The sequence below is a fragment of the Callorhinchus milii genome, unplaced genomic scaffold (genome assembly GCF_018977255.1).
Source record: "Callorhinchus milii isolate IMCB2004 unplaced genomic scaffold, IMCB_Cmil_1.0 Scaffold2, whole genome shotgun sequence".
NCBI classification, from domain to species: Eukaryota; Metazoa; Chordata; class Chondrichthyes; order Chimaeriformes; family Callorhinchidae; genus Callorhinchus; species Callorhinchus milii.
Window position 1 is genome coordinate 89,213,192 of NW_024704743.1, and position 25,228 is coordinate 89,238,419.

The window sequence follows — 25,228 nt, forward strand, 5'->3', positions numbered from 1 at the left end:
GGGTTAGTGGGAACTGAGTGGGAAGAGTCCCTGCCCCCAGTGACTGATCTGCCCTTCCAAGTCCTGCTTACTCAGCGCCAGCTGTTTAATCCAGGCCCTCAAGCGAGGGGCTTGGCAAACAGATGTGCCTGCTGTTAAGCCGCCTCCGTCTCCAGGGTGCTCAGCGACAGGTCATTGTAGTCTTGTGGCCTCCCTGCAGCCACTTCCTGTGTTTGCTACAAATCCACCTCTCTGCTTGATCCTGAACTTATGCAAATGGACAGATGAAGACCCTCCTTTTTAACCCCAGGAGCTCGGATCCATAAAGGAGCTTGGTATGTATGGGCAGTGCTGTGATTGGCCCAAATTAATAATAATAATAATTTGGTCACTCAATCCACGACTGCTTGTGAGACATTGCTGTGCGCAATTGGCTGCTGCGTTTCGCCCATAAAATATACAGTCAATTCACTTTACAATATATTCTGTGAAGCGCTTTGAGACATTTCAAAGTCGTGATAAGGCGCTAATAAATGCAATGATTATTATTATTATTATTATTCGATCTGTTTGCAACACGTCTTATATGGCTTAAACTTGACCTGCATTGGGACCTTACTATCCTTGAAGAGAGACATGCATGACCGGAGTGACCTTTACCCCTTCTCAGCACGTTACTTCAGGACAGTGACGGGTGCAGAGCAAAAGATCCCCAGGTGAGTCCACCAGTAGCACAATATCATCCGCAATCTTGTCAGAAAGGCCTGAACAGATGCATCAAGGAATCCGTCTATGTTTTCATTGATACAATGATTTTATTTGAGTTGGGTGCAGCCAAAATATTAAAATTTAGTTTTCCGTTTAAACATACTACTAAACCGTATGATGTTAATGATATTAACAGAATCCCTTAATACGAATTCCTAGTCATGCGATGCTTTCCAACACAACTGCTTTTAAAGCAGAGTTCTATCAGGTTGATAGAAATTGTAACTTGATTATTTATCAAGGAAACAAATCTGTGTCAATTGAAGTTATGTCAAGCTATTAAACGTACCCTACTGCTTAATATAATACATTATAGGATTCTTTATTAAGGATTTGTGTTAAAACTACACTAAACTAGACCCCAATATATCCTTCCTTCTATTAACTAACATATTTGTATTGAAACATATTGGATTGTCTGCCCACATTGATTTATTATATATCATCATTTACTCGCACCTAGAAATGTCAAGAAGATATAAGATATGAATAAAAACCACAAGCAGGAAACAATGTTCTCCATACTTATTCCTGTGGTTCACAGCATGTGCAATTTGTATGTATGCGAAGGTTATAACTTGCACTATCTACATGTGAACACATTTTATTTCCCCTCTCCAATAAAGTTGTGTAAATGAGCAATGTTCCAAAACACTATAACCCTATTGTTTGCCCTACAAACAAGTTGTCTACGTGGGTAGGACATTGAACCAGGAGTGGAAGAGAGAGATTTTACGTAATGTTAAATTTAAGATAAAAAAGTGGAGGATAATATTAATAATAATTCTTGCATTGAAAATAGCACCTATCCTATTGGTTCACCTATAAATACACAATCTTTGTTTCAGAGTTTTTCAGTAAAGTATTAGATTGTATATGTGTAGGTGAACACAGCAACAAGTTTGTAGACAGCAATGTCCCACAAAGTGCCATGAAGGAATGAGCAATTTTGTATCAGGGGATTTTTGGTCAGGATACCAGGAGAACTCCATTCTCTGTTTGAGCAATGGCATTGGATCTCTAATGTGAACATGCTGTGTCATGTAACCATCAGAAGAGGAGGTTCAAACTTGAAAACAAATCCATTACATCTTTGATAAGAATTAGAAAAATAAATGGTCTGAATGTGGCCATTCTTTCCATTTCTAGATCTCAGAATGACCACAAAGTATGCATGCATTCTATTTGTTATCAACTGCACAATATATTTCTCTCCCACCCACCCTCAGCAATAACCTGCAAAATAGTCATTTTGTATTAAAATACCAATTGAGGTCAATAATATGATATATAAATTGTCTGCAGAGATTAGATGAGCAGTGGCCCAATATGTTAAGAGAAACCTGTTTGTGTAATTGGTCTGGAGAGCTCATGTGGAATGACTGATACTACTACAGTGGAAACTCTCCAATTTTTTTTCATGTTCCTTACAGGCACCAACGCCTTGTTAGTTATTTCTGTTGCACCTACTGTCATATCACCATATATGCCAAAGAGTGTTGTAAAGTGTACGAGCTGTTAGTCTTCTTGTTAACCATGGTGATGAAGGTTAGATGCCTTTATTTGAAAATAGACTGGAAGGCTCCCAGTAAAGTGGTCTGTAAGTGCAAAGCCCAAATCAAATAATGCAAATAGGAATAAACAATGTTTCTTTAACATGGAACAAAAGTATATATGGCAAACCCCATTATTGTGACAACGAAAAGCCACAACAATGCATGAAATATCAATTCATTTGGAATTAACATTTTAAATTGAATACAGAGAACAGCAACTGGAGCCAATCTGTGTTGCAGTGGAAATTCTCCCAACAAATAGTCAAATCGATCAGAAAAAAATATAGTTACCCAACAATAAATACAAGATAGAAGAGGCATGCCAAAAGTGCTAAGAGATTAGAACCACTTAATAATAGGATGGAAGTCCACAAGGGGTTTGAGGGAAGACCATGAGAAAACCATAAGTCTCAATGATCAGGTTACACTCTCTTCCCTCCCATTGGCAATGTGGGGAGGTGCCCACTGTCCTGTTGACTATCTCCCCCAGGGATCTGAGATTTGGAGTCCTGTAGCTCAGTGGTTAGAGCACTCGCTTTGCAAGCGAGAGACCTGAGTTCAATTCCCGGCAGAGGGCGAAACCTTGGGCAAGTTTCCTTACTCCACACAGAGCCTAATAATAATTCCTCCAAAAAAACAAAAACAATAATAGGTCATTTTCAATCCATGACTATTTTTGGGACATTGCTGTGTGCAATTGGCTGCCGCGTTCGCCCGCAAATATACAGTCAATTCACTTTACAGTATATTCTGTGAAGCGCTTTGGGACGTCCTCCCGACGTGAAAAGCGCTATATCAAATGCAAGGATTATTATTATTATTATTATTGAAACCTGGACATGAGAGACTCCAGAACTAATCCAGGTTCTCATCCCAACACAGACTTGGACTTCCCCAGCCCCCTGATCTGTCAGTGTCCTGGAAGCTTTTGGCTGATGTAATTTGCTCCACTCTCTCTCATCGGCCACCCAACAGCCATCAGTAGGAATCACACGGATAGGGTGACATGTGCCAGAGATCGCACTCAGTTTGTTTCGCGAACCCAAGAGGAAACCCCATATGTTCACTGACACACTCCAAAACACCAGTGCACAGGGTGTGTGTGTGGGGGGAGAGAGAGAGAGAGAGAGAGAAAGAAGACGCACAGTCATTCCGTTACAGAGAGCCTGGGAACAGCACATCTTCTCTGCCAAGGAGTGAACTAAATAAATAAATGCAATAAATGCAATAAATGCAATAAATGCAATAAATAAATAAATAAATAAGTGTAGATGGCTGCATAATAAACGAGGAGTGCCTGCGCTGGTTTCAGTGTAATACAGTAGTGAGGGAGGGAGGGGGGGAGGGAGGAGGGCTGTGACAGGGTAGTGGGGTAGTCTGTCAGTCAGTGCGCAGGCTCGCAGGAGCTCTGGACAGATCTGCAGCACAGAGAGCACACAGAGCTTCCTACAGCTCCTCTCTCTCTCTCTCTCTCTATCTTTCCTCTCCTCTCCTCTCCTCCTCTCTCCTCCTCTCGCACTCGCATCTACAACGACCGGGGCTCTGTCTCCAGGCGCAGGCAGTTCCCACGCAAATGAGGGACTGTCTCTGAAAGATGGCAAACGGGTTCACTGAGTCTTCAGCTACATTGCACAGAGGAAGACAACTTGCATCTCTACACTCCGGAGCGTTTTATTGGCAAGCCTTGTTTTGGATTATTTGTTCTGTATGTGGAGAGGAACATCCCTTCAATGTGGAGGTAAGTTTGCAGGACTTTTTTTTGTGTGTGTGCATTGCTGCTATCACTGTTTGCAGAACCGTGTATCGAGTGGAGGAGATCTTTTGGTCCTCCAGCACTGTAGTGTAACACAGGACTGCGAGAGCCCATTAGACCATTCGAGTCATAATCGAAACACATTAAATAAAGCTTTCAAAATTGATGGTCGCTCAGCACTGTGTTTTGCAATCCTCTGAATGGTAAGAAAACACCGATGACTTGTTTGATCTGAAAGCTTTCTTTCGGAATACAGCAGTTGCTTTCCAAATGCATTGCAATTCTGCAGTGACTGTCTGGGTGGAAGGGAAGGTGACAGCGAGGTCCTGCAACAGTGAAAGGCGAAGTGTGTGGTGTAAGTTGTTCTGTAATGTGTTATTATCTCTCCCTTTCAGTGGGTTGAACCTTCCCGGGGTCTGTGTGGGCGCCTCTCTGTTGAGCAGCTCTGTAGGTAGATGGGTTTTTGGCACTGTTTATTATTCATTACCCCAAAATGGGAATAATTATGCTGGGAGTCTGGTTACTTTTTTTTGTTGAAGGATCTTTATACCCAGACCCAATCCCCCCTTTTTCTCTCTTCTCTCTCTCTCTCTTTCTCTCTTGTCTATTGAGCCAACTATATTGTGGTCGTTATTATGGAGTATGACATTTCTCCAGCCTCCTCGGGTAATTTGAAGTGACCAGTCAAAGAATAAAGCTAATTCAACTATACCCCGAACGCTGAAGTTACCGTATTATCATGACATGACCTGCGCTTTTTCCCTTTGGAATTGGTGAAGGAATAACAGGAGAGAGGGAGAGACAGTGAGGGAGAGAGACAGAGAGAGAGAGAGAGAGAGAGAGATAGGGGGAGAGACAGAGAGGGAGAGAGACAGAGAGAAAGAGAGACAAACAGAGAGGGAGAGAGATAGAGAGGGAGAGAGACAGAGGGGGAGAGAGAGACAGAGAGGGAGAGAGACAGACAGAGAGATAGAGAGGGAGAGAGAGAGAGGGAGAGAGACAGACAGAGAGGGAGAGAGGGAGAGAGAGAGAGACAGAGAGGGAGAGAGGGAGAGAGACAGAAAGAGAGAGAGACAGAGAGAGAGAGACAGAGAGGGAGAGAGACAGAAAGAGAGAGAGACAGAGGGAGAGAGGGAGAGAGAGAGGATTTTTTTTCAGGCACCTTTTGAACTGTAGAGAATTAGCTCTGAGTGAACTCTCTCCAAAGTGGACGTTGACCAAAATCTCCCTGACGGCTCACATCAATCCGAGAGATGCAATCGTTCTGCTCAGAGCGTTTTTTATTTCTTTTTTTTTTGTTGTTTTGGTCTTAAACAGCTTTATGCACGTATTATTCCAAACTTTGGCAAAATAGGGGGGGGCAAAAAAAGTAACGGGTCACGTTGAGTTCATTCCTTTGCATTCAGTGTTGTGCTATTTATATATTTTGGTTGTAAAAAAAAATTAATTTATGGCAGATGTAAGAGTTCGGGCAAATCTGAATTTCAGAGGGATTGTTCCTTTCCTCAATTGCGATTACTCACAAACACACACACACACACAGCATTGGAAGTTGCATCCACCCCCATCACCTACTTAACATAGGTGTGGACATGCATTATTGGTGTGAAATAAGAGCCGGCGATGAGATGCGATTCAGTGCTGTGGTTATTCTCTGTCCAACTGCAATGTGCATTGCCGACTTGGGGATCAGTGTGTGCTGTGCTGGAGCAGCCGGAGAAGCCAAGTCTGAGGAGTGACTGACTTGGCAGCGCTTCCCACAGCATCTCCACTGCTTCCCGGAGTGTGCAAACTGCCTGCACCCCCCCCCCCCCCCCCACCACCCCCCAGCCTGGGGATGGCCATCCGAGGAGAGGCGCTTCTGCACACAGACTTGCCCCCCAGGAGAGCACCGCGGATGGAGAAGTTATCGCAACGGACCCCGCTGCAAAGTGAATCTTATCCACTATCTTTCGCCCACGAGATGCGTTGTGGTAAGGCGCGATATCAACTGCGAGGATTATTATAATTATTATTATTATTGTTATCAATAATCGGATCACTTACATCGCAGATACAATCGACCTGAATTGCAATTGCACTTGTAACCTGCCCACAGGACAAATACCATATAATGTCTAACCAGTGATGCCCCCCTCTCCCCCCCACCACACACACACACACACACACACCACCACCACCACCCTTTAAAATGGAATTTCAAATCGTGTTGGGAAAAACACAATTTCTGCCCTCAAACCAGGATGGAGTGGGGGGTCACATCTGAACTTCACACTCAATGGTGTTTAACAAGTCATAATGTGGACAGTCCTGGGGGTGGAGGGGCAGTGGAGAAGTTTTGAGCAGTGAGGTTAGTCGTTTATTGTGGTTAGGTTCAGAATTGAGTAGGATAACAACATCGTACTTGGGGTGCAATTTAAGTGATGTACCATTGGTGACCTCTCCACTGCCCCGACTGACTCACTGACAGTTCTGGGGTTTGGGTAAACGCATTGATTTTATTAGCAATGTAAGCACTGACGATAACTACCCCAGTGGGCAGAGGATGTAACGTTGCTCGCACACATTCATGCTGAGCTGTGCAGATCACCAGGAGGCTCACAGGGTGGGAGTTCATGGTAACTGCCATCCACCAAGAGAGCACTGAAATCTTCTCTTGTCCGATGTTAAATAATGAGCCAGTGACTATCTTCCTTGATGGAGAGGTAAGCCAAGCTGCCTCCAAGGTGATACGCTTGGCAGTGAAGTGTTGAAATCAAGTCGATCATCTCTGGCAGTTTTCTGTCACAACATTTCTCAGCAACTCAGGATTACAGCTTTATTATTCAGAGGCAGCAGGTGGACAGTGGAATCATGGGGTGAATATTTATATTGTTTTCCTGCACACTTGCAAACTTCAGCTATTGTTATGTCCAGTGCGTGAAGGAAAATGGGCAAAAATAGGACAGGAGCCTAAGGGACAATTTTCTCTCTGACTGTGTGAGGATGTACATGCGTGTGATTCAGGTGATGGGGTGGGGGTGGGGGCGAGAGGACTCACAAGACAAAAGACAAGGGATCAACATGTTTCAATTTGCTGAATAGTGTTCCTATAGCGTGCTAACATTGTCACCCAGCACCATTGCCCTCCGGTGGTGCTATTTCTAACCCTGTACTTGATGGATAAAATAATCAATCACTCAATGGGTGGGGATGCGTGTCTGCCAGTGGGCAGGAGGATGGTGGCATTGCTCGCACGCATTCATGCTGAGCTGTGCACATCACCAGGAGGCTCACAGGGTGGGAGTTCATGGTAACTGCCATCCACCAAGAGAGCACTGAAACCTTCTCTTGTCCGATGTTAAATAATGAGCCAGTGACTATCTTCCTTGATGGAGAGGTAAGCCAAGCTGCCTCCAAGGTGATACGCTTGGCAGTGAAGTGTTGAAATCAAGTCGATCATCTGTGGCAATTTTCTAATACTGGTTTCTGAGCCAGGCAGGTCCACAGCCCTCCAGGGCACTGTCACTGTTGATGACAGACCAGCGGCCTGCTTCAGCAGCAGGACTCGAAGGGGCAGATCAGTCTTCCCACTCCGCTCTGGTTAATCCTGCATGCCAAGGCCCTAATGGATAGAGTGCTAATGTTCAGGTACAATTTGTTACAGAATAGGTTGAATGCAAAACTGGTTTGATTTGTACCTAATTAGCACTTGTATGACAATTGATTTCTTTTCTCTCATTCCACTTCACCGTTCCTTAAGGTGAGATAACATTTCACGAGTATCAGTTCTCCTCATATACCTTAGAAAAGTTCATATAGAAGCCTAGGCAGTCAGTATTGCAAGACAAACAGCTGCGACTGGATTTGTCTTCATCTGGAACACTGGGAATTGCAATTCAACCTTAAGCCTTTCTGGTCTGTATGGCTAAGTGCCACACAACACAGTGCAGGAAGTCCTGCCAAAATATTTTGTTAAATAAGGATTAAAAATACAATATTTCATAACAGGGTGAATACAACAATTATCACATTGAATATAATATAGGCTATCACATTTTCACCATGTAGTTTTTGGCATAATTTTTCATTTCAGTAGAAAACCATTGATTTTTTTGCAGGGAAACAATACATATAATATATTGGATTTGCAGACTTGGTATAAGTTGGTTAGGTTTGCAGTTAATACCAAGTTGGGGAGAACAGTGGAATCAGAGGTGGCAACAATAGTCTTACAACAAGAGCTTGATACAGTATTTACATGGAATACCCAAATTATTCCAGACTGGCAAATGAAGCTCAATACAGATAAATGCAAAGTACAGAACATAGAAAGTAAAAAATAGGAGGCATACACATAATCTGAGGATATGATAGAATCTACCAAGAGGGAAGAGGGAATCCAAAAGATTTTTTAAATGAATCTTATCTATATTGTAAAAATATAGGGCGTTAATTGACTCATCACTCACAATGTCTAAATAGTGTGAGATAGCAAATAAACAAGGCAAACAGGATGTTGGATTATATAGCCAAATCAGTTGAGTTCAGGTCACCAGAAGTCATGCTAAAGTTGTACAGTTCTCTGATCTGGCAATTCCTAGAGCTCTATATATAGTTCCAGTCACCATAACAGAAGAGAGCTCCCAGGCTTTAGAGTCAGTGCAGAAGCGAGCAGCAATAATGTGCTATGAGCAAAGACAAGACAAGCTGGGGAAAAATACATGTCATGAAAAATACATCTAAATGGGACCTTATAGAGATAGATAAGATTTTTTAAAAGTTTTTGGTTTATTTAAAATCTTAGATTTTGAGATATGCCAGGAGAACAGAGGACACAGGTCTCGAATTGCAAAGGTCAGTTTCAGGACCGACATCAGGAAATATTTCTTAACCCAGAGGGTAATTAATGACTGGAATAAGTTCCAAGAAGCGTGTTGAGGCTAGGGCAATGGATTCATTTAATAAATGGCTTGATGCTGTAATTGGAAAAGTGTGGATGGGGGTTCTGGAAGGTTGATATCAAAGGGGCTGAAGGGCCTTCTTCATTTGAGCTTAACTGGTGATAACTGGAGGATATTAGATGCATAGATCTCGTATTTGACCAAGAATGGAACCTTCTGATCACATAGCAGTGATTAAATAAAAAAAACTATACACCCACCTTTTTGTCAGTAACAAACAAAATGTTTTTTGTACATTTTGTATATCGAAGAGTATAATTCCAATCATTGTTTCTGCAAGAAGTAAATTGATTGGAAAGGATTTTACACTGTGAATTATAAAAAAGCATTCATTGCATATTCGTAAAGTGCAATGTACCATTCAATATCATAAATATCACCTGGGCTAATTGTCGCTTCAACAAAAAAAAGTTTCCCTTTAGAATAATTGGGATTAGGACAAAGACTGGATAATAATAATCCTTGCATTTGATAGCTTTTCATGTCAGGAGGACATCTCACACTGTGTCACGTGTGACTGTGTATTTTATAGGCTAACACAGCAGCCAATTTGTGCACAGCAGTGTTTTACAAACAGTTATGAAGTGAATGAACAATTTTATCTATTGGCCAGGACAGTGGGAGAAACCCCCTTTTGAAACAGAAAATATATTAGGTCCACCTGAAAATGCAGACAAGATCTTGGTTTTAACCTCTCATATGAAGAACAGCAACTCCCACAATGTATTGTTCCCCGGACACTATATTTGAGTATTTGAATGTCAGCCTAGGGTGTGAGTTCTAAAAATCAACTTGGGGTTTGAACCCATCATCTTCTGACTCAGAAGCAAAAGTGAGTTAGGCTGACTCTCACAGTTGCGTAAATTATCCTTTTCCCACACTGCAGTTTGAGAAATATATTCCTATTCAATATTAAATTGGAATATTAGAGGTTTCTCAGTTGGCACAGCTTATATCTTTCTGGAAGAATATCATTAGTTCCAAGTCTTTGTAGAGCAATGTTACAACTGAAACTATATTAATCAGCTTAATAGTGATAAGAATATTTCCACATTTTCTGCAAAGTGCTACTTTCACCAGCCTTAATTTATAATATCAATGTTCTGACATTGAAAATATCAAGATATAGTAAAACCTTTTATTGCCCTTTTTTTCTGAAGTGACTTCTTTGATTTGTTATCTTACTAATTGCTGATGATATATCATGCATGCATTATATAGAACTGGTATTATATTGCTTCCGTGCAATTTTTATTTAACAGTTCCTTCTATCAATTGGACACAGAGTTTTGTTGAGGCAGTGATGTTAGATTGTCCCACAGATTGACTGATAACGTTAAGGCACTTAAAGCTGTGTTGTACCCTCAGGTTTAAAATCTTATTTAACTGACTCAAATGTACTTGAGTGACATAAATATAAAGTACAGACTAGCTTTCTGGCCAATTGAGGTAGAATATCACCCTAAGGATTACTCAAGTGACTTGTAGTCAGTTAGAAATTCTTGTAGCTGTTATTCCCTGGTGAAATGCGAGTGTGATTTGTAGCAATTTCACTGTACCAAAATGCAGAATGCCAAGGAAAATAATTTATTCTGGAAAGCGCTCATCCATGAACATACGGTACCTGATTATTATACTCATAGATGGAATGGTAACTCTTTCCCACTCAAGGTATTGAAGCATTTTTATTATTTTCAGGGGGAAAAAAAATCACCTTTAGTTTTGGTGTGAAAGAGAGGATGTAATTGGTGAATATAATCCCAACGATTATTCCTTGTAAGAAGGGAATGATTGGAGAGGAGTGTGTACAGTGGATTATAAAGAGCCATTTGGTGTATATTTTGCATCTACAAAGTGAAAAGTGTAACATCAATGTCATCATCATCATCATCATCAGTGCTAATTATCACACCAACAAAAAAATGTGACCGAAACCTGTTTTTAACCATGAACAGTTTGAGGTTTTCGGCTCCCTCACCTCTTCTCACTTTGACATAAAGATTGAGCCTAAATATTTCAGTGCTAAATGTGTATTTTCCAGCTGTGAAGAACAGCAATTCTGGGCTGCTAACAAAGAGGATACCAGCTATCTTTTTAAACGCTCTGAGTCATTATCCTACGTGAAGAGCCGTATGTAAATGCAAGTTTTTGATGTCCTGTGAAGTGACTGTCAATTACTTGCTCAATGGTAGGGTAGAGGTTGCACACTCAACCTCACAAAGCCAGTCAGGAACCTGGGTGTCTTGTTTGACCCTGAACTGTCCATTTTCCCCCAAATCTGCGTCATGACCGGCACTGCCTACCACCACCTCCGCAACTCTGCCACTGCCTCACCCCTCAGGCTGCCGAATCCCTTAACCACGTATTCGTCACATCAAGGCTCAATTATGGAAATTCCCTCCTCATCGGCCTTCCCAACTCTTCCCTTCACAAGCTGCAGATCATCCAAAACTCTGCAGCTCATGTACTCCCGCGCATCAGGCCCCGCGACCCCATCACCCCCACCCTCGCCTGACTCCACTGGCTCCCCATCCCTCAGAGGATCGAGTTCAGGATCCTCATCCTCACTTTCAAGGCCATCCATGGCCTTGCCCCCTCCTACCTCTCTGACCTGCTGACTCCCTATCAACTTGCCCGCTCCGTCCGTTCAACAGGCTCCGGCCTGCTCCATGTCTTCTGCCTGACCCGCTCTACCATCGGTGGCCGGGCTTTCAGCCTCTCTGCCCCCACACTCTGGACCTCCATCCCACAGTCCCTTCGCCTCGCTTCCTCCCTTGCCTCCTTCAAGGCTGGGCTCAAGACCCTCCTTTTCAATCGTGCCTTCAGTCACCCTCCCACCTCTCTGTCTTCCCTCACCCCTACTTCACCCTTCCCCTATGCTCGGGTCCTGACCCCTGACTGTCCAGCACCTTGGGACATCCTCCTGAAGTGAAAGGCGCTCTATAAATGTAATTTTGTTGTTGTAAATAAATCAGGAACTGCTCCCAATAAGTAGGAATCCAAGATAGCAGCTAAAAGGTTTAAAGCGCTATATCAAATGCAAGGATTATTATTATTATTATAAAAGGTTTAAAAACTGACTTCAGACCAAATCATTGTGCTGAAACCTGCGGGAATTGGAGAGCTCACTTCCGAACCTGGGTATTATATAGGCTAGTTAAACATCACATGTATCACTACATGTTTCACTAAACTTTGGGTGGATGTGTGCTCGTGGGGGAGGGGTCACTGCTGAGCAGTGGAAAATGTTTCCATTTTATTCAATCGGTGGTCAGCACCAAGTACTACCAAGGCAGAAGTCGCTGGGAACACTTAGCAGATCAGCATCATCTATGGAGAAAGGAAAGTGAGTCAAAGTTTTGGGTCCACGACCCTTCGTCAGAACTCGAAACGTTGACTCACTTTCCTTTCTGCGTAGATGCTGCCTGACCTGCTGAGTGTTCCCAGCGACTTCTGTTTTTGTTTCCAGATTTCCAGCATCTGCAGTATTTTGTCTTTTGATTTACGGCCCAAGGTAGGTCATGCACGGAATGAATGCAAAGTAGAGCTTCTTCTGGGGTGTCTCAACTGTTTATCTTTCCCTCCCAACTTCATTTTTTTTAAAAAACACTGCCCCAATGTGAACTTTTCCATATTTTTCTCCACTAACAATTCTTATCACGGGAAGCACTGTACGTGCTGTGCGCTCACATCCATTGATAAGTGACCAGCTTCATGAAACCCGACAGCTAACAGAAAGAGGAAACTTAAATAATCACATGTCTCAGCATTTACTTCTCCCCCTCCCTCAATAGCCTAATGAATTACTTTGACTGTATCCATGGTTCAGCATTGTTCATGTTTAGTTTTTTTTGGTCAGGCAGGTATCTGACACATGTAGAAATCCGTCAGCTTGCTTAAGAGTACATAAACCACACTGAGAATTCTTATATATCAGCTTCACATGGACATTTCCACTTTTTGGAATGGAATACCTCAAGGTGCTTTCCTAAATCCTGAAAGTGTTAGGCATAGATTGGTTTGGGAATCCTACAGTGTGCGTTCGGGCACTGCTGGAGCTTAACCGTAGTTTCAAGGCTGAGGCCTTCCTGATTGGCTCGCACCAGCGCCTCAGCACCTCAGGCTCTGGCAGCATCAACCTCCATGGTTGCACACTACAACTCACTGCCAGTCAGGAACCTCGGTGTCTTGTTCGACCCTCAACTGTCTTCTTCCCCACATCCAAGCCATGACCCGCTCTGCTTTCCCTCACCTCCGTAACAATGTCCGACTCCGCCACTACCTCACCCCTCAGCTCTTGTTCATGCCTTCATCACCTCCAGGCTCGACTATGCAAACACCCTGCTTGTCGGCCTTCCCAACTCTTCCCTCCACAGGCTGCAGATAATCCAGAACTCTGCAGCCCATGTCCTCTCCCGCACCAAACTCCGTGACCCCATCTCCCCCACTCTCGCCCGACTCCATTGGCTCCCTATCCTTCAGAGGATCCAGTTCAAGATCTTGGTCCTCACATACAAAGCCCTCCATGGCCTCGCCCCACCCTACCTCTGTGACCTCCTAACCCCCTACCAAACCGCCCGCTCCCTCCGCTCAGCCGGCTCTGGTCTGCTCCACGTCCCCCGACCCACCTGCCCCACCATTGGAGAGAGAGCCTTCAGCCACTCTGCCCCCAACCTCTGGAATTCCATTCCTCAACACTCTGCCTCGCCCCCTCCTTAACCTCCTTCAAATCCCACCTCAAGACCCTCCGCTTTGATCATGCCATCGGTCACCCCCCTTCCCTCCCCTCCCTTCTCCCGCCCTGACCCCAGCTCGGGTCTGAAATGCTGTACACTGTCCAGCGCATTGGGACGTCCTCCCGATGTGAAAGGCGCTATACAAATGTAATGTTGTTGTTGTAGTTTGTCATTAAAATCACTGTATGGCAAAGCCCACCCTGTGTGCCCAGCGTGGACCATCTTGTTACGGTTTGGGCTTGCTAGGTTTACAGTAGCTGAGTAGGAAGAGTCCCTGCCCCCAGTATCCAGGTCTGCCTCTCCCAAGACCTGCCGATGAAACCATGCTGGCTGGTCTGTCTTCAGCACTGCTGAAGTTTAGATGTAACTTGATGGAATATGTTTTACTGCAAATAAAATCAAGTTAATTTACAGCTTGAGTGTTCTGGTAAGTGTCAGACGGAGGCAGTTCTGCAAGCTTCAGCTCCACATGCACCAAGATGTAAACAGACTGAGCAGATAGATGGCATTACATTAGAGCTCATAGTTATCTTGAGAACACATTCATGGTGTGATACTGTAGTTCAATGCACATGATTAAAGGCTATTACACCTTCAAAATGGCCCAATCTTTCCTTTCTTACAGCCCTTCAGCAAAATATTTTTTTATTTCTTATGAGTAATATTGCATAAGAGAACTAGAGAAATATAAAATGTACCTATTTCAAAGTATTTGTGGTTTAGACTAAACACACGTGATTTTAAGCTTTGTCTACAAATGCTACTGCTGTCCCTTAAGTATCAGGTTTCAGTGTAAGACATGGCATATATCATAAGCTGATCCCGACTTCCCTGTTTAAGTGCTTTCTGCAATGGCTTTGGACTGTTTGCAGTGGAGGCCAATGCGAAAGCAAGAGTCCATGATCCATAAAGAGTCAAGAACCCAATAAGTTGATTTTCAGAGGGAAATTATGTTGTTAAGGATGAAATTGCATTATCATTATAGACTTGCGAGCTAAAAAGCTTTTTAGGAGAACTGTGATCTTATCAGGGATAAATCAAACCCATTAATAAAGTTCCACTGGCCCCATTTGGATAAATACACTAAATGTGTAAAGAATTGTTTTTAAATCTTCTACATTAGCTAAAGATGAATACCAATAAGTACATTAATTTCAATATAATTATGGTAGAATATCTTGATTGATTGTTTTTGGTCGTGCTTACGGTCACCTCCCTCTCCCTCACCCCCTGGCTCGAGGTCAGAATCCACCTATGTCAAGCAAGCACTCTGGGACACTACCCCGTAAGAAAAATAGTAGTTTCTACTGTTGACTTCAAAAGCTTTTTTTTAATGTAGTTTTATTCTAGTTGATATTAAATGGATATTTTATTGTGACCAATATCCGAATTTGTAACAGTTAGTTGTAATCAATAACAAACTGAAAGGTATTGACAGTATGGAGTTAGACACTGCTCTATATATACAGTGCAAGAAGTTAATACTTAACATCCATAACTCCTCTGTAGTGTTAAATTATTACTGTAAAGGTTAGAGAGTTGTAATTCACACTGCTCAAAGATGATGCCGAACGAATTTGAATTTGCCATGCTATAATTCATGTGTCCTTGGAGCTGAACTGGCTCCAAGGTGACATGGCTGGCAATGGAATGTCGAAATCGAGCCAACCCTTTGTGGTGGTCTCAGTAGTCCAGTCCCTGAGCCAGGCTCAGTATTCCAGGGCAATGCTGATCGTGTGGAGTCCTGTAGCTCAGTGGTTAGAGCACTCGCCTTGCAAGCGAGAGACCTGGGTTCGATTCCCACCAATCTTGGGCAAGTTTCCTTACTCCACACACCTGATAATAGTCCCTCAAGAAAAAAAACAATAATAATTTGGTTACTGATCCATGGCTGTTTGTGGGACATTGCTGTGCGCAATTGCCTGGTGCGTTTCGCCCACAAAAATATACAGTCAATTCACTTTACAGTATATTCTGTGAAGCGCTTTGAGACGTCTAGAAGACTTGAAAAGCGCTATATCAAATGCAAGGATTATTATTATTATGATGATGACAGCACAGCCAGCCTGGCTGATTGGCAGGACCTGGAAGCGCAAACCAGTCCCCAGGGACAGGGAGTTATTTACCCAGCACCTGTTAACCCTGCAAGCCAAATCCCTAATGGGTAGGGTGGTCCCAGCTGGACAAGCAACCGGAAAGTTTGCTGGACAGAAATATCAATGCCAAATTGTGCGGTTTTAGCTGGTTAAGCTCCAGCAGTATTTCAACACACAAGCCTTGGCTCTCACCAACCTGCGCCTAATACTTTCCAGAATTAGGTAAGTAGCATGCATTCCTTCGGGGAGAGAGTATGCATTCCATTCCAACAATCTATCCCTGGGATTTTTATGTGTACATGGGATGCATGGAAATCTAAGCTTGGTTTGGATACTCTTAAGCATGGTGATGGGTTTCTGCACATGTCAGACATCTGGCTAACAAAAAAAAGCCATAATTCACATTTGTAACTCATGCATAGATACATTGATAGATTGAGAAATGTTCAATTTAAAAAAGAATCTTACATGTACATTGTTTGAAGCATTTTTCTGTGTGGCCAGATTTTATTGGAGAATTGTCAGACAGCCCAGTCTGTGTTTGAGACTATTGTGGTATTTTGTGGGTGTTGCAGATCATTCTCTATATTCCGTTACTGTTTTAATATATTGGGCTGTCATCAAGTAAGTTTGTTTTATATGACTGAATCCAGATATTAGTCATCAATATGGATAAAGCTCTTAATGAACTACAATCACATATCATCTGAATCAACAACAACAACAACAACTTGCATTTATATAGCGCCCTTCATGTGGAGCATGAGCAAATCCCGGAATCCTGATATATTAGGGTGAAATTTGTGATGCTACTATAGTGGAAGGGACTGTGTCCTCAGCATAATAATTGAATCTGAGAGAATCCCTCATTTGAAACATATTTGGGCCTAAAAGCGTTTATTCAACACTGCACAAAAGGAAACTAACCAATTTAAATTGGTTTAATCCAAATTCAAGATGGTGGTAGGAGCAGGGCAAGCTGGTGATGATTGACATCTGAGTTTACACTGGTGCTAAATTAAGTAAGAAATTCATGTTGTTTCCTGGCACGTTATTTGAATTATCAAATATCGCAAATTTCACCCCGTGATTGAAGGGCATTTTCAATTTCCAAATGTGAATAGTTCAGGTTCTCTGAGGATTTCCTAAAAAGAAAGCTGTGATGATGTATTACAAGAGTTCACCTTTAGTTGTGGAGGGACTTGTACGAATGGATCATTATTTGATTAACAGCTTAAACAAAAATGGAATTGAAATGCAAAGAGTGTGATTGAATTCACAGTAATTGACTCAGTGTGCTGTCCTTTCCAACTGAGGATAAGACAGATGATTGACAAATTGGACCTTTAGTCTTGTCCTTCAGTTGTTCTGCTTGTCCTCAATTTGGCAAGGTAATGCACCGCATGTCCATTATGGCTTAAGTAATTGCTGCCAAATGAAATGAATGCACTGCTCCTAATGCAAGTCACAGTTTTGAAATTAAAACAATCGTTCACACCAAAGGATGGGATAAATCAACTTGTTGTGGCTAGGTGAATCCCACCTTGAACCTTAAATGATGGTAGATTGCTGGATGAAGGTAAGACTGAGGTAGGTAAAGAGTTCCAGTCTTTAATCCTAAAAAAGAACAAGTTAAAGTAAGAGAGTGCAGCATAACCATGGCTGAAATCTTGATTTGGTATGAGACATCATGCTCCTCATTACTGTATTGATCAAGTTTAACATAACGGTGCTTCAGGAGAAAATAATAACAATAATAATAATCCTTGCATTTGATATAGCGCTTTTCACTTCTTCTAGACGTCTCAAAGTGCTCCACAGAATATATTGTAAAGTGAATTGACTGTATATTTGTGAGCGATCGCGGCAGCCAATTGCGCACAGCAATGTCCCACAAACAGTCGTAGATTGAAAATAACCAATTTTATTATTGTTTTGTTTTGGAGAGATTATAAAATACCCCATTTAATAATAAGGCATGGGCTAAATTTTCATTAAAATCTAAACCTATCACAATAAGGCAAAGGTACACATTTCCAGTTTACTTGTCCAATTAGCTTGGGTGATCTATGCAAGGACAGCTTCAAGATTTTGGATTGTAGGTGGAGGAGCCCACAGAACTGAAGCTACTGTTTCAAAAGATGGAGTAGGGAAAGATAGCTAATTTCCCCTAACTAATCCTGATACAATGAAAATTCTGTATGAGCTCTTGTCACCTGGAGAAATGAGGTACATTGTTTTGAAAAGACGATTGAAGCTCACTGTGCCTGGTTAGTGTGAAGGCTTTTCTTATAGCTATGAACAGCTATGATTTGATGGAGGATTCCACAAAATCTGTCCCTCCTTCCCTTTTGACTTGGTAGTTATCTCCTTCACATTTGACTTGCTGATTATCTCCATCCCTTTTGACTTGGTAGTTAGCTTCGTGTCTGCACACCCCTCTATCTTCATCGGATCCAAATTGGAAGCAAACCTTTTATTTTTGAATGTGAATGTCACTTTGAGGACTTTAATTCTGACAATATTTTTAGTATGAACGAAACTAGATGTAGGACTTTGTTTCAGTCCATCATTAATGTTGAAAAGAGTAGGAGAAAGGACTAGATAAATCAAGCTAGTTAGAGGTAACACCAAGCAAGTAATTTAAAGGCCTGTAGATTGTAAGAAGAAGGGTAAATGAAAGGAATAAGAGGTTCCACAAACTTGAGGGACTAAAACAGATGAATTTGAATAGGAAATGTCACAGTGAGTTTTAGTTTCAAAATAGGTTGGGGGCTAAAGTAAAAGAGGATATGGGTGGTTTGGTTGGAGCTTGGAATGATAAGGGAATGTTTAGAATCAATAATGGCCACAAAAGCATTGATCAAAACAAGAAAGATTGCACAGTTGAGAGAGAAGATTAGAGATTCTGGAGCTGAGCAGAGACAATAACTTTTTCTCATTTAATAATAACCACACACAGAGCTCCAGAGGCCTTTTTAAACTTCAAGTAATAGCAATGTTGCACGAGGGCACTGCTGTTTTTCTTTCATGACTCAAGTAATATACCTTCATGGATCTTGGCAATGGTTGCCTTTTCAGTCAGAGGTTGTGGATTCAAACCCCACATCAGAACTTTGCGCTCATAGTCTAGGCTGTGCTAGGGGAGACCTATATTGTCAGAGGTGCTGTCCTTCAGATGTTAAGATGGAAATTCAGAGGTCCTGGTGTATGCATTTGGTCAGCTTGTTATGCAGAGAGATAAGCCACTATTGCTGAATGTCTGCATATCCAACTGGTGGAACCATTGCTAGGTGGGTTATGTGGAGATATCTGGGCTGTGGGCAGGAGGATGGTGGGAATTATTTCATGCTGAGATGTGCTGATCATCAATTTGCAAGAAGTTCCTGATATCTGCACTCCATGCTGCCCTTTCACCATACGGGTTAACACCTCCCTATCCAAGTACCCTAGGGATGTTCAGTCTGATTTGGATACTCATTAATAAGATAATAGGCATGTGTAGGACACCCGGCTGACCAAAAGGAAATGTACCTTTGTTACTTTATGTAGTACTGTGCATACTTGTGTTTCTCCATCTCAAAGTTCTGATCTAAAATTTCTTAACTTATAATAATAATAATCCTTGTATTTGATATAGCGCTTTTCACATCTTTCAGACATCATACAGCGCTTCACAGAATATACTGTAAAGTGAAATGACTGTATATTTGTGGACGAAATACAGCAGCCAATTCCACACAGCAGTGTCCCAGAAACAACAACAACAATAAAATTACATTTATAGAGCACCTTTCACGTCGGGAGGATGTCCCAAGGCACTGGACAGTCAGGGGTCAGGACCCGAGCATGGGGGAGGGGTGGGGTAGGGGTGAGGGAAGGCAGAGGTGGAAGGGCGACCGAAGGCATGATTGAAGAGGGGGGTCTTGAGAACGGCCTTGAAGGAGGCAAGGGAGGAAGCGAGGTGAAGGTACTGTGGGATGGAGTTCCAGAGTGTGGGGGCAGAGAGGCTGAAAGCCCGGCCACCGATGGAGGGGTGGGCAGGTTGGTAGGGAGTCAGTAAATCAGAGAGGTAGGAGGGGGCAAGGCCATAGATTGGTCTTGAAAGTGAGGATGAGGATCTTGAATTCGATCCTCTGCGGAATGGGGATCTAGTGGAGTCGGGCGAGGGTGGGAGTGATGGGGTCATGGAGCTTGGTGCGAGAGAGTACACGAGCTGCAGAGTTTTGGATGATCTGCAGCTTGTGAAGGGAAGACTTGGGAAGGCTGATGAGGAGAGAGTTTCCATAATCGAGACTTGATGTGGTGGTGGTAGGCAGTGCCATGTCATGGTGCGGATGTGGGGGAGAAAGGACAGTTCAGGGTCAAACAAGACACCCAGGTTCCTGACTGGCTTAGTGAGGTTGGACGTGCAGCCGTGGAGGCTGATGCTGCCAGCGCCCAAGGTGGGGAGGTGCTGGCGCAAGCCAATCAGGAGGGCCTCGATTTTGCTGACGTTCAGTTGGAAAAAGTTATCCCTCATCCAGGACTTGATGTCGGGCAGGCAGTCAGTCAGGGCCCCAGCAGTCCTAGAGTTGAGGGTGGAGGTAGAGAGATAGAGTTGGGTGTCATCCTCATACAATTTACCCCATTTACCCCAAACGATCGTGGATTGATTGAACTTGGATTTATATAGCGTCCTCCACGCCGGACAGCATCTCAGAGCGTTTCACAGTAACGGATCCCGGGGCCAAGCCAGGGCGAGGGGGAAGGGGACCAAAGACGCGGTCGAAAAGAAAAGTCTTCAGCCAAGACCTGAAAATAGGAAGAGAGGGGATGAGGCGAAGGGAGTGAGGAAGGGAGTTCCAGAGCCTCAGGGCATAGTGGCTGAAGGCACGGCCGCCGATGGTGGAGCAGAGGATTCGGGGGACAAGGAAGAGGTCAGACCCAGTGGAGCGAAGGCAACGGGCACTGTTGTGAGGAGAGAGGAGGTCATAGAGGTAGGGCGGTGCAGAGGATTGGAAGGATTTGAAGACAAGAGTGAGGATCTTGAAGTCGATCCTCTCTGGGACAGACAGCCAGTACAGTCTGGCAAGGACTGGGGTTATTGGGGAGCGGAGTTTGGTACGGGTAAGAATGTGGGCAGCAGAGGTTTGGATGACCTGGATTTCGTGAATGGTAGTGAAGGGGAGACCGGCGAGGAGGTCATTTGAATAGTCCAGTTGAGAGGTGACAAAGGCATGGACAGGTTTCAGCGGCTTTTGGAGTGAGGTATTGGCGGAGACGGGCGATGCGTCGGAGGTGGAAGTAAGAAGTGCTGGTGAGGGACTGGATGTGGGGGAGGAAGGATAATTGGGGGTCAAACCTGACGCCTAGGTTGTGTACAGGTTCGGAGAGTTTTAGGGGGAGGTCGGGTAGGTGGAGGAGGTGAGACTCATGTGACTTTAGACATTGACGAGAGCCAAAGAGTATGGTTTCCATCAGTCAGGAAACTAGGTGTCTTGTTTGACCATCAACTGTATTCTTCCTCACATCCAAGCCATGACCCGCTCTGCCTTCCCTCACCTCCGTAACATCCCCCGACTCCGCCACTACCTCACCCCTCAGGCTGCTGAAACTCTTGTTCATGCCTTCATCACCTCCAGGCTCGACTATGCAAACACCCTGCTTGTCGGCCTTCCCAACTCTTCCCTCCACAGGCTGCAGATAATCCAGAACTCTGCAGCCCATATCCTCTCCCGCACCAAACTCTGTGACCCCATCTCCCCCACTCTCGCCCGACTCCATTGGCTCCCTATCCTTCAGAGGATCCAGTTCAAGATCCTGGTCCTCACATACAAAGCCCTCCATGGCCTCGCCCCACCCTACTTCTGCGACCCCTAACCCTCTATCAACCCGCCTGCTCCCTCCCCTCAGCCGGCTCCGGCCTGCTCCACGTCCCCCGACCCACCCGCCCCACCATTGGCGGGAGAGCCTTCAGCCACTCTGCCCCCAGCCTCTGGAATTCCATCCCCCAATCACTCCACCTCGCCCCCCTCCTGAACCTCCTTCAAGTCCCACCTCAAAACCCTTCTCTTTGACCATCGGCCTCCCCCTTTCTCCTCCCCTCCCTTCTCCCCCCGACCCCAGCTCGGGTCTGAAATGCTGTACACTGTTCAGCGCCTTGGGACATTCTCCCGACGTGAAAGGTGCGATACAAATGTAATCTTGTTGTTGTTGTTGTTGTCAATATTCAGCTGAAGGAAATTCACGCTCATCCAGCTCCTGATGTCTGACAGGCAGGCTGACTGAACATCAGGAAACTGGGGTTCGCAATGTGAGGTGGAAAAATAGAGTTGGGTGTCGTCTGCATACATGTGGAAGTGTACCCATGTCTGCGGATGGCATCCCCAAGAGGGATGATCACCCAACTAGCTGGGTGACCAGCAAGTTGATGGGGAGGGGTTCGAGGCAGCAGGTGGTGGGTTTCATTGAGGTGATGGTGGGTGAGAGGGAGGAAGGAGAGATGGGGAGGAAGGAATGTAGGGATCATGGTAGGAGCTGATGATGGGGACGGAGAGGGGGTGATGGTGGGTGACAAGAAGCAGGAGGATGAGGCTGCCTGGTGGATGTTATGTATTTTGGATAAAAAGAAGTCCATGAGCTTCTCGCACTTGGCATTGGATGTGAAGATTGAGGAGGCCTGAGGGAGCGCACGGAGGAGATAGTGGGTGGTGGAAAATACATGACACCTGTATCCTTAATCTATTCTACTACATTATTAGCCTTGACCCAGCGAGGTGCCATTTGAATTATAGTATTATTTAATTTGTCATCCGAGTGCGCCCCATGGATTATGGCATTTAAGTGCTGCTTAGCAGATAGCAACTGACCTGAAGCTGTACGTGTTCTGTAGCTGACAACTCCAGTGGTAGTTTTAGGCCCAAACATTGTGCTGAGATGTGTGTGTGTGTGTGTGTGTGTGTGTTTGGCGGGGGTTTAGCACACTTTTGACTGCAATTTTCCATAATGGGAATGATTATCATATCACGTCACACTTCACAATTTTTCACCCTTTCTAACGTTCTTGAACATTACAGAAATGTCTCTGAATAATGAATGCCGCACTTGCATGTAGTTCAGCCAGTTAAGCACCTGACATCAGGCTTGAATGTTCTGGGGTTGAATAGTAATGGGTCCTTCTTGCCTCTCTTGTGGTTGGTAAAATGAATGCTATGTGTGAAAATGTCCTTTTTATCAAGGAGGGTAAGACTTATCTTCAGGGCTGAGGTGTTACTCAGGCAGTCTTCGAAGGATAGACACTCTCTTATCCCTGTGATTCAAAGCCCATAGTTGGTTGTCGGAACTTCTTATAATACAAGACAATTTGTGTTTATAAAGCACCTTTCATGACAGGAAGAGGTATCAAAGTGTTTTAGATATTTAGCTGGGGACACAATTGGATGGAGTTCCAGAGAGCGGGGGCAGAATGTCAGAAACCTCGACCAGCAATGGTTGGGTGGTGTTGGATGGTTGCCATTCTTGATGACATGGAAACAGAGTTACTGTTTGCTATAAAGCAAAGGGAATATTTCTCCCTTCACCCGTCCCACTTGCGGAGCTCAAATTAAGTTGTGTGCTAATGGAATTGGTTTGTTTAATATGGCCTGAAATTAGTTAAAACTTTAAGAGAAAATTATAATGGGTTTTCAACATCTTACAACAGATTGGGTCACCAGAAAGGGTGGTAGAGGCCAGGATGTTTGGTGCTGTGATGGGAGGAGAGTAGGGTGGATATTCTGAAAGATGAGATCAAATGAGTTAAAGTGCCTTTTTCATTCTAACTGATTTTGTGAGCAAACTACAGAAGCAAGGTATTTGTAGTGTGTTTACTGGGATTTTCTATCTGCATAATTATGTGAAAGGCAAACCGCAATATGAGTGAAATGTGGATCACTAAGAATAGCAATCTTTCTACTAGTTTTTTTAATCAATCAACATAAGATTGATCTCAGTGTCTGGGAGAGTATAGTGCAGCTGTGCTTCAATCGAGACTAAAATAAAAAAACACAAAAGAAAAGCTCCAGGAGTTTGTCTAATTACAGTGTTTTAACTTACAGAGTTAAATATTTTACAGCCATATGATCCCAAATGGAGATACTTACTATGATACACACTGGATAATGTTAGTTTTTTCCATTCCAATGCTTCCAGGAGCTGTACAGACAGTTACTTTTCTTATGACCACCAGGTTTTTCAGTGCACTTCTGTTTACAGTGACCAGTTGAACCAGTTATATTTTGTAATATGACCCTGGTTGAGGGTTAATCCGGGCTCAGTGGACAACAAGAATGGGCTTCACTAGAAACAATACGCTGTTTCAAGGATGTACCACCTGCTGTACATATTACATATCAATTGCTTCAAGTTAGAAAATATAGTCCCCTTCTCTATCCAGTTGTGAAATTTAGCAGCATCCTCTCAAATAACTTTTTTTTTTGTCAGCCTGGTGTCTGATACTGGTGTAAACCCATTGTCATGTTTAAGAGTATCCAAACCAGAATGAGATACTGGTTTGGATACTTATACATGTCATCTAAGCATGGGAATTTCTGGAATGAAATGCAGACTTTCACTGGAGGGTTGCAGCCTGCTTACCTGATTCTGGAAATGTTAGTTGCAAATGGCGAAAGCCAAGGTGTAGAGACCTCAGATTATGCTTTGGGGTGCTACTGGACTTTAACCATTGAGAGCACTGTCTGGAAAGTTCCCAGTTGATTGTCCTGATATAACCGTGCTACCCATCAGGGATTTGTTTTACAGAGTTAACAGACCTACTATCCCCCTACCTACCTGCCCGTACCCTCCGTTCCTCTGGCTCCGGTCTGCTCCACATCCCCCGCCCCAACCGCCCTACCATCGGTGGCCGGGCCTTTAGCCTCTCAGCCCCTAGGCTCTGGAACTCCATCCCCCAGTGCCTTCGCCGCTTCCTCCCTTTCCTCCTTCAAGGCCGATCTCAAGACCTTTCTCTTTGACCGTGCCTTCAGCTCCCCTCTCGACTCTCTACCCCCTCCTCGCTCCCTCCCTTCTCTCCCCTCACCCTGACCATTTCCCCCTTGCTTGGGTCCTGACCCAACTGTACAGCTCCTTGGGACATCCTCCCGACGTGAAAGGCGCTTTATAAATGGAATCTTGTTGTTGTTGTTGTTGAGTGGGATGAATTCCTCAAACAATATATTTTCAAAAGAGAAAATCATGTTTCTATAATAATAATTAATAATCCTTGCATTAGTTAAAGCTCCTTATCATGTCTTCAAGACATCTCAAAGCGCTTCACAGAATATACTGTAAAATTAATTGACTGTATATTTTGTGGGCGAAATGCAGAAGACAATTACGCACAGCAGTGTCCCACAAACCGTTGTGGATTAAGTGACCA

At 43.7% G+C, this 25,228-nt stretch overlaps 1 protein-coding gene across 1 annotated transcript in view; it reads left to right on the forward strand.

Annotated features, from left to right (window-relative positions):
- The first annotated feature begins 3,728 nt into the window (after positions 1-3,728).
- Positions 3,729-25,228, forward strand: part of LOC103184936 (matrix metalloproteinase-16) — a 135,896-nt gene continuing 114,396 nt past the window's right edge. Inside the window, exon 1 of the mRNA XM_007903198.2 lies at positions 3,729-4,041. Within this exon, the coding sequence (XP_007901389.1) occupies positions 3,898-4,041 (144 nt within the window). The 5' untranslated portion in view covers positions 3,729-3,897. The remainder of the gene's footprint in view (positions 4,042-25,228) is intronic.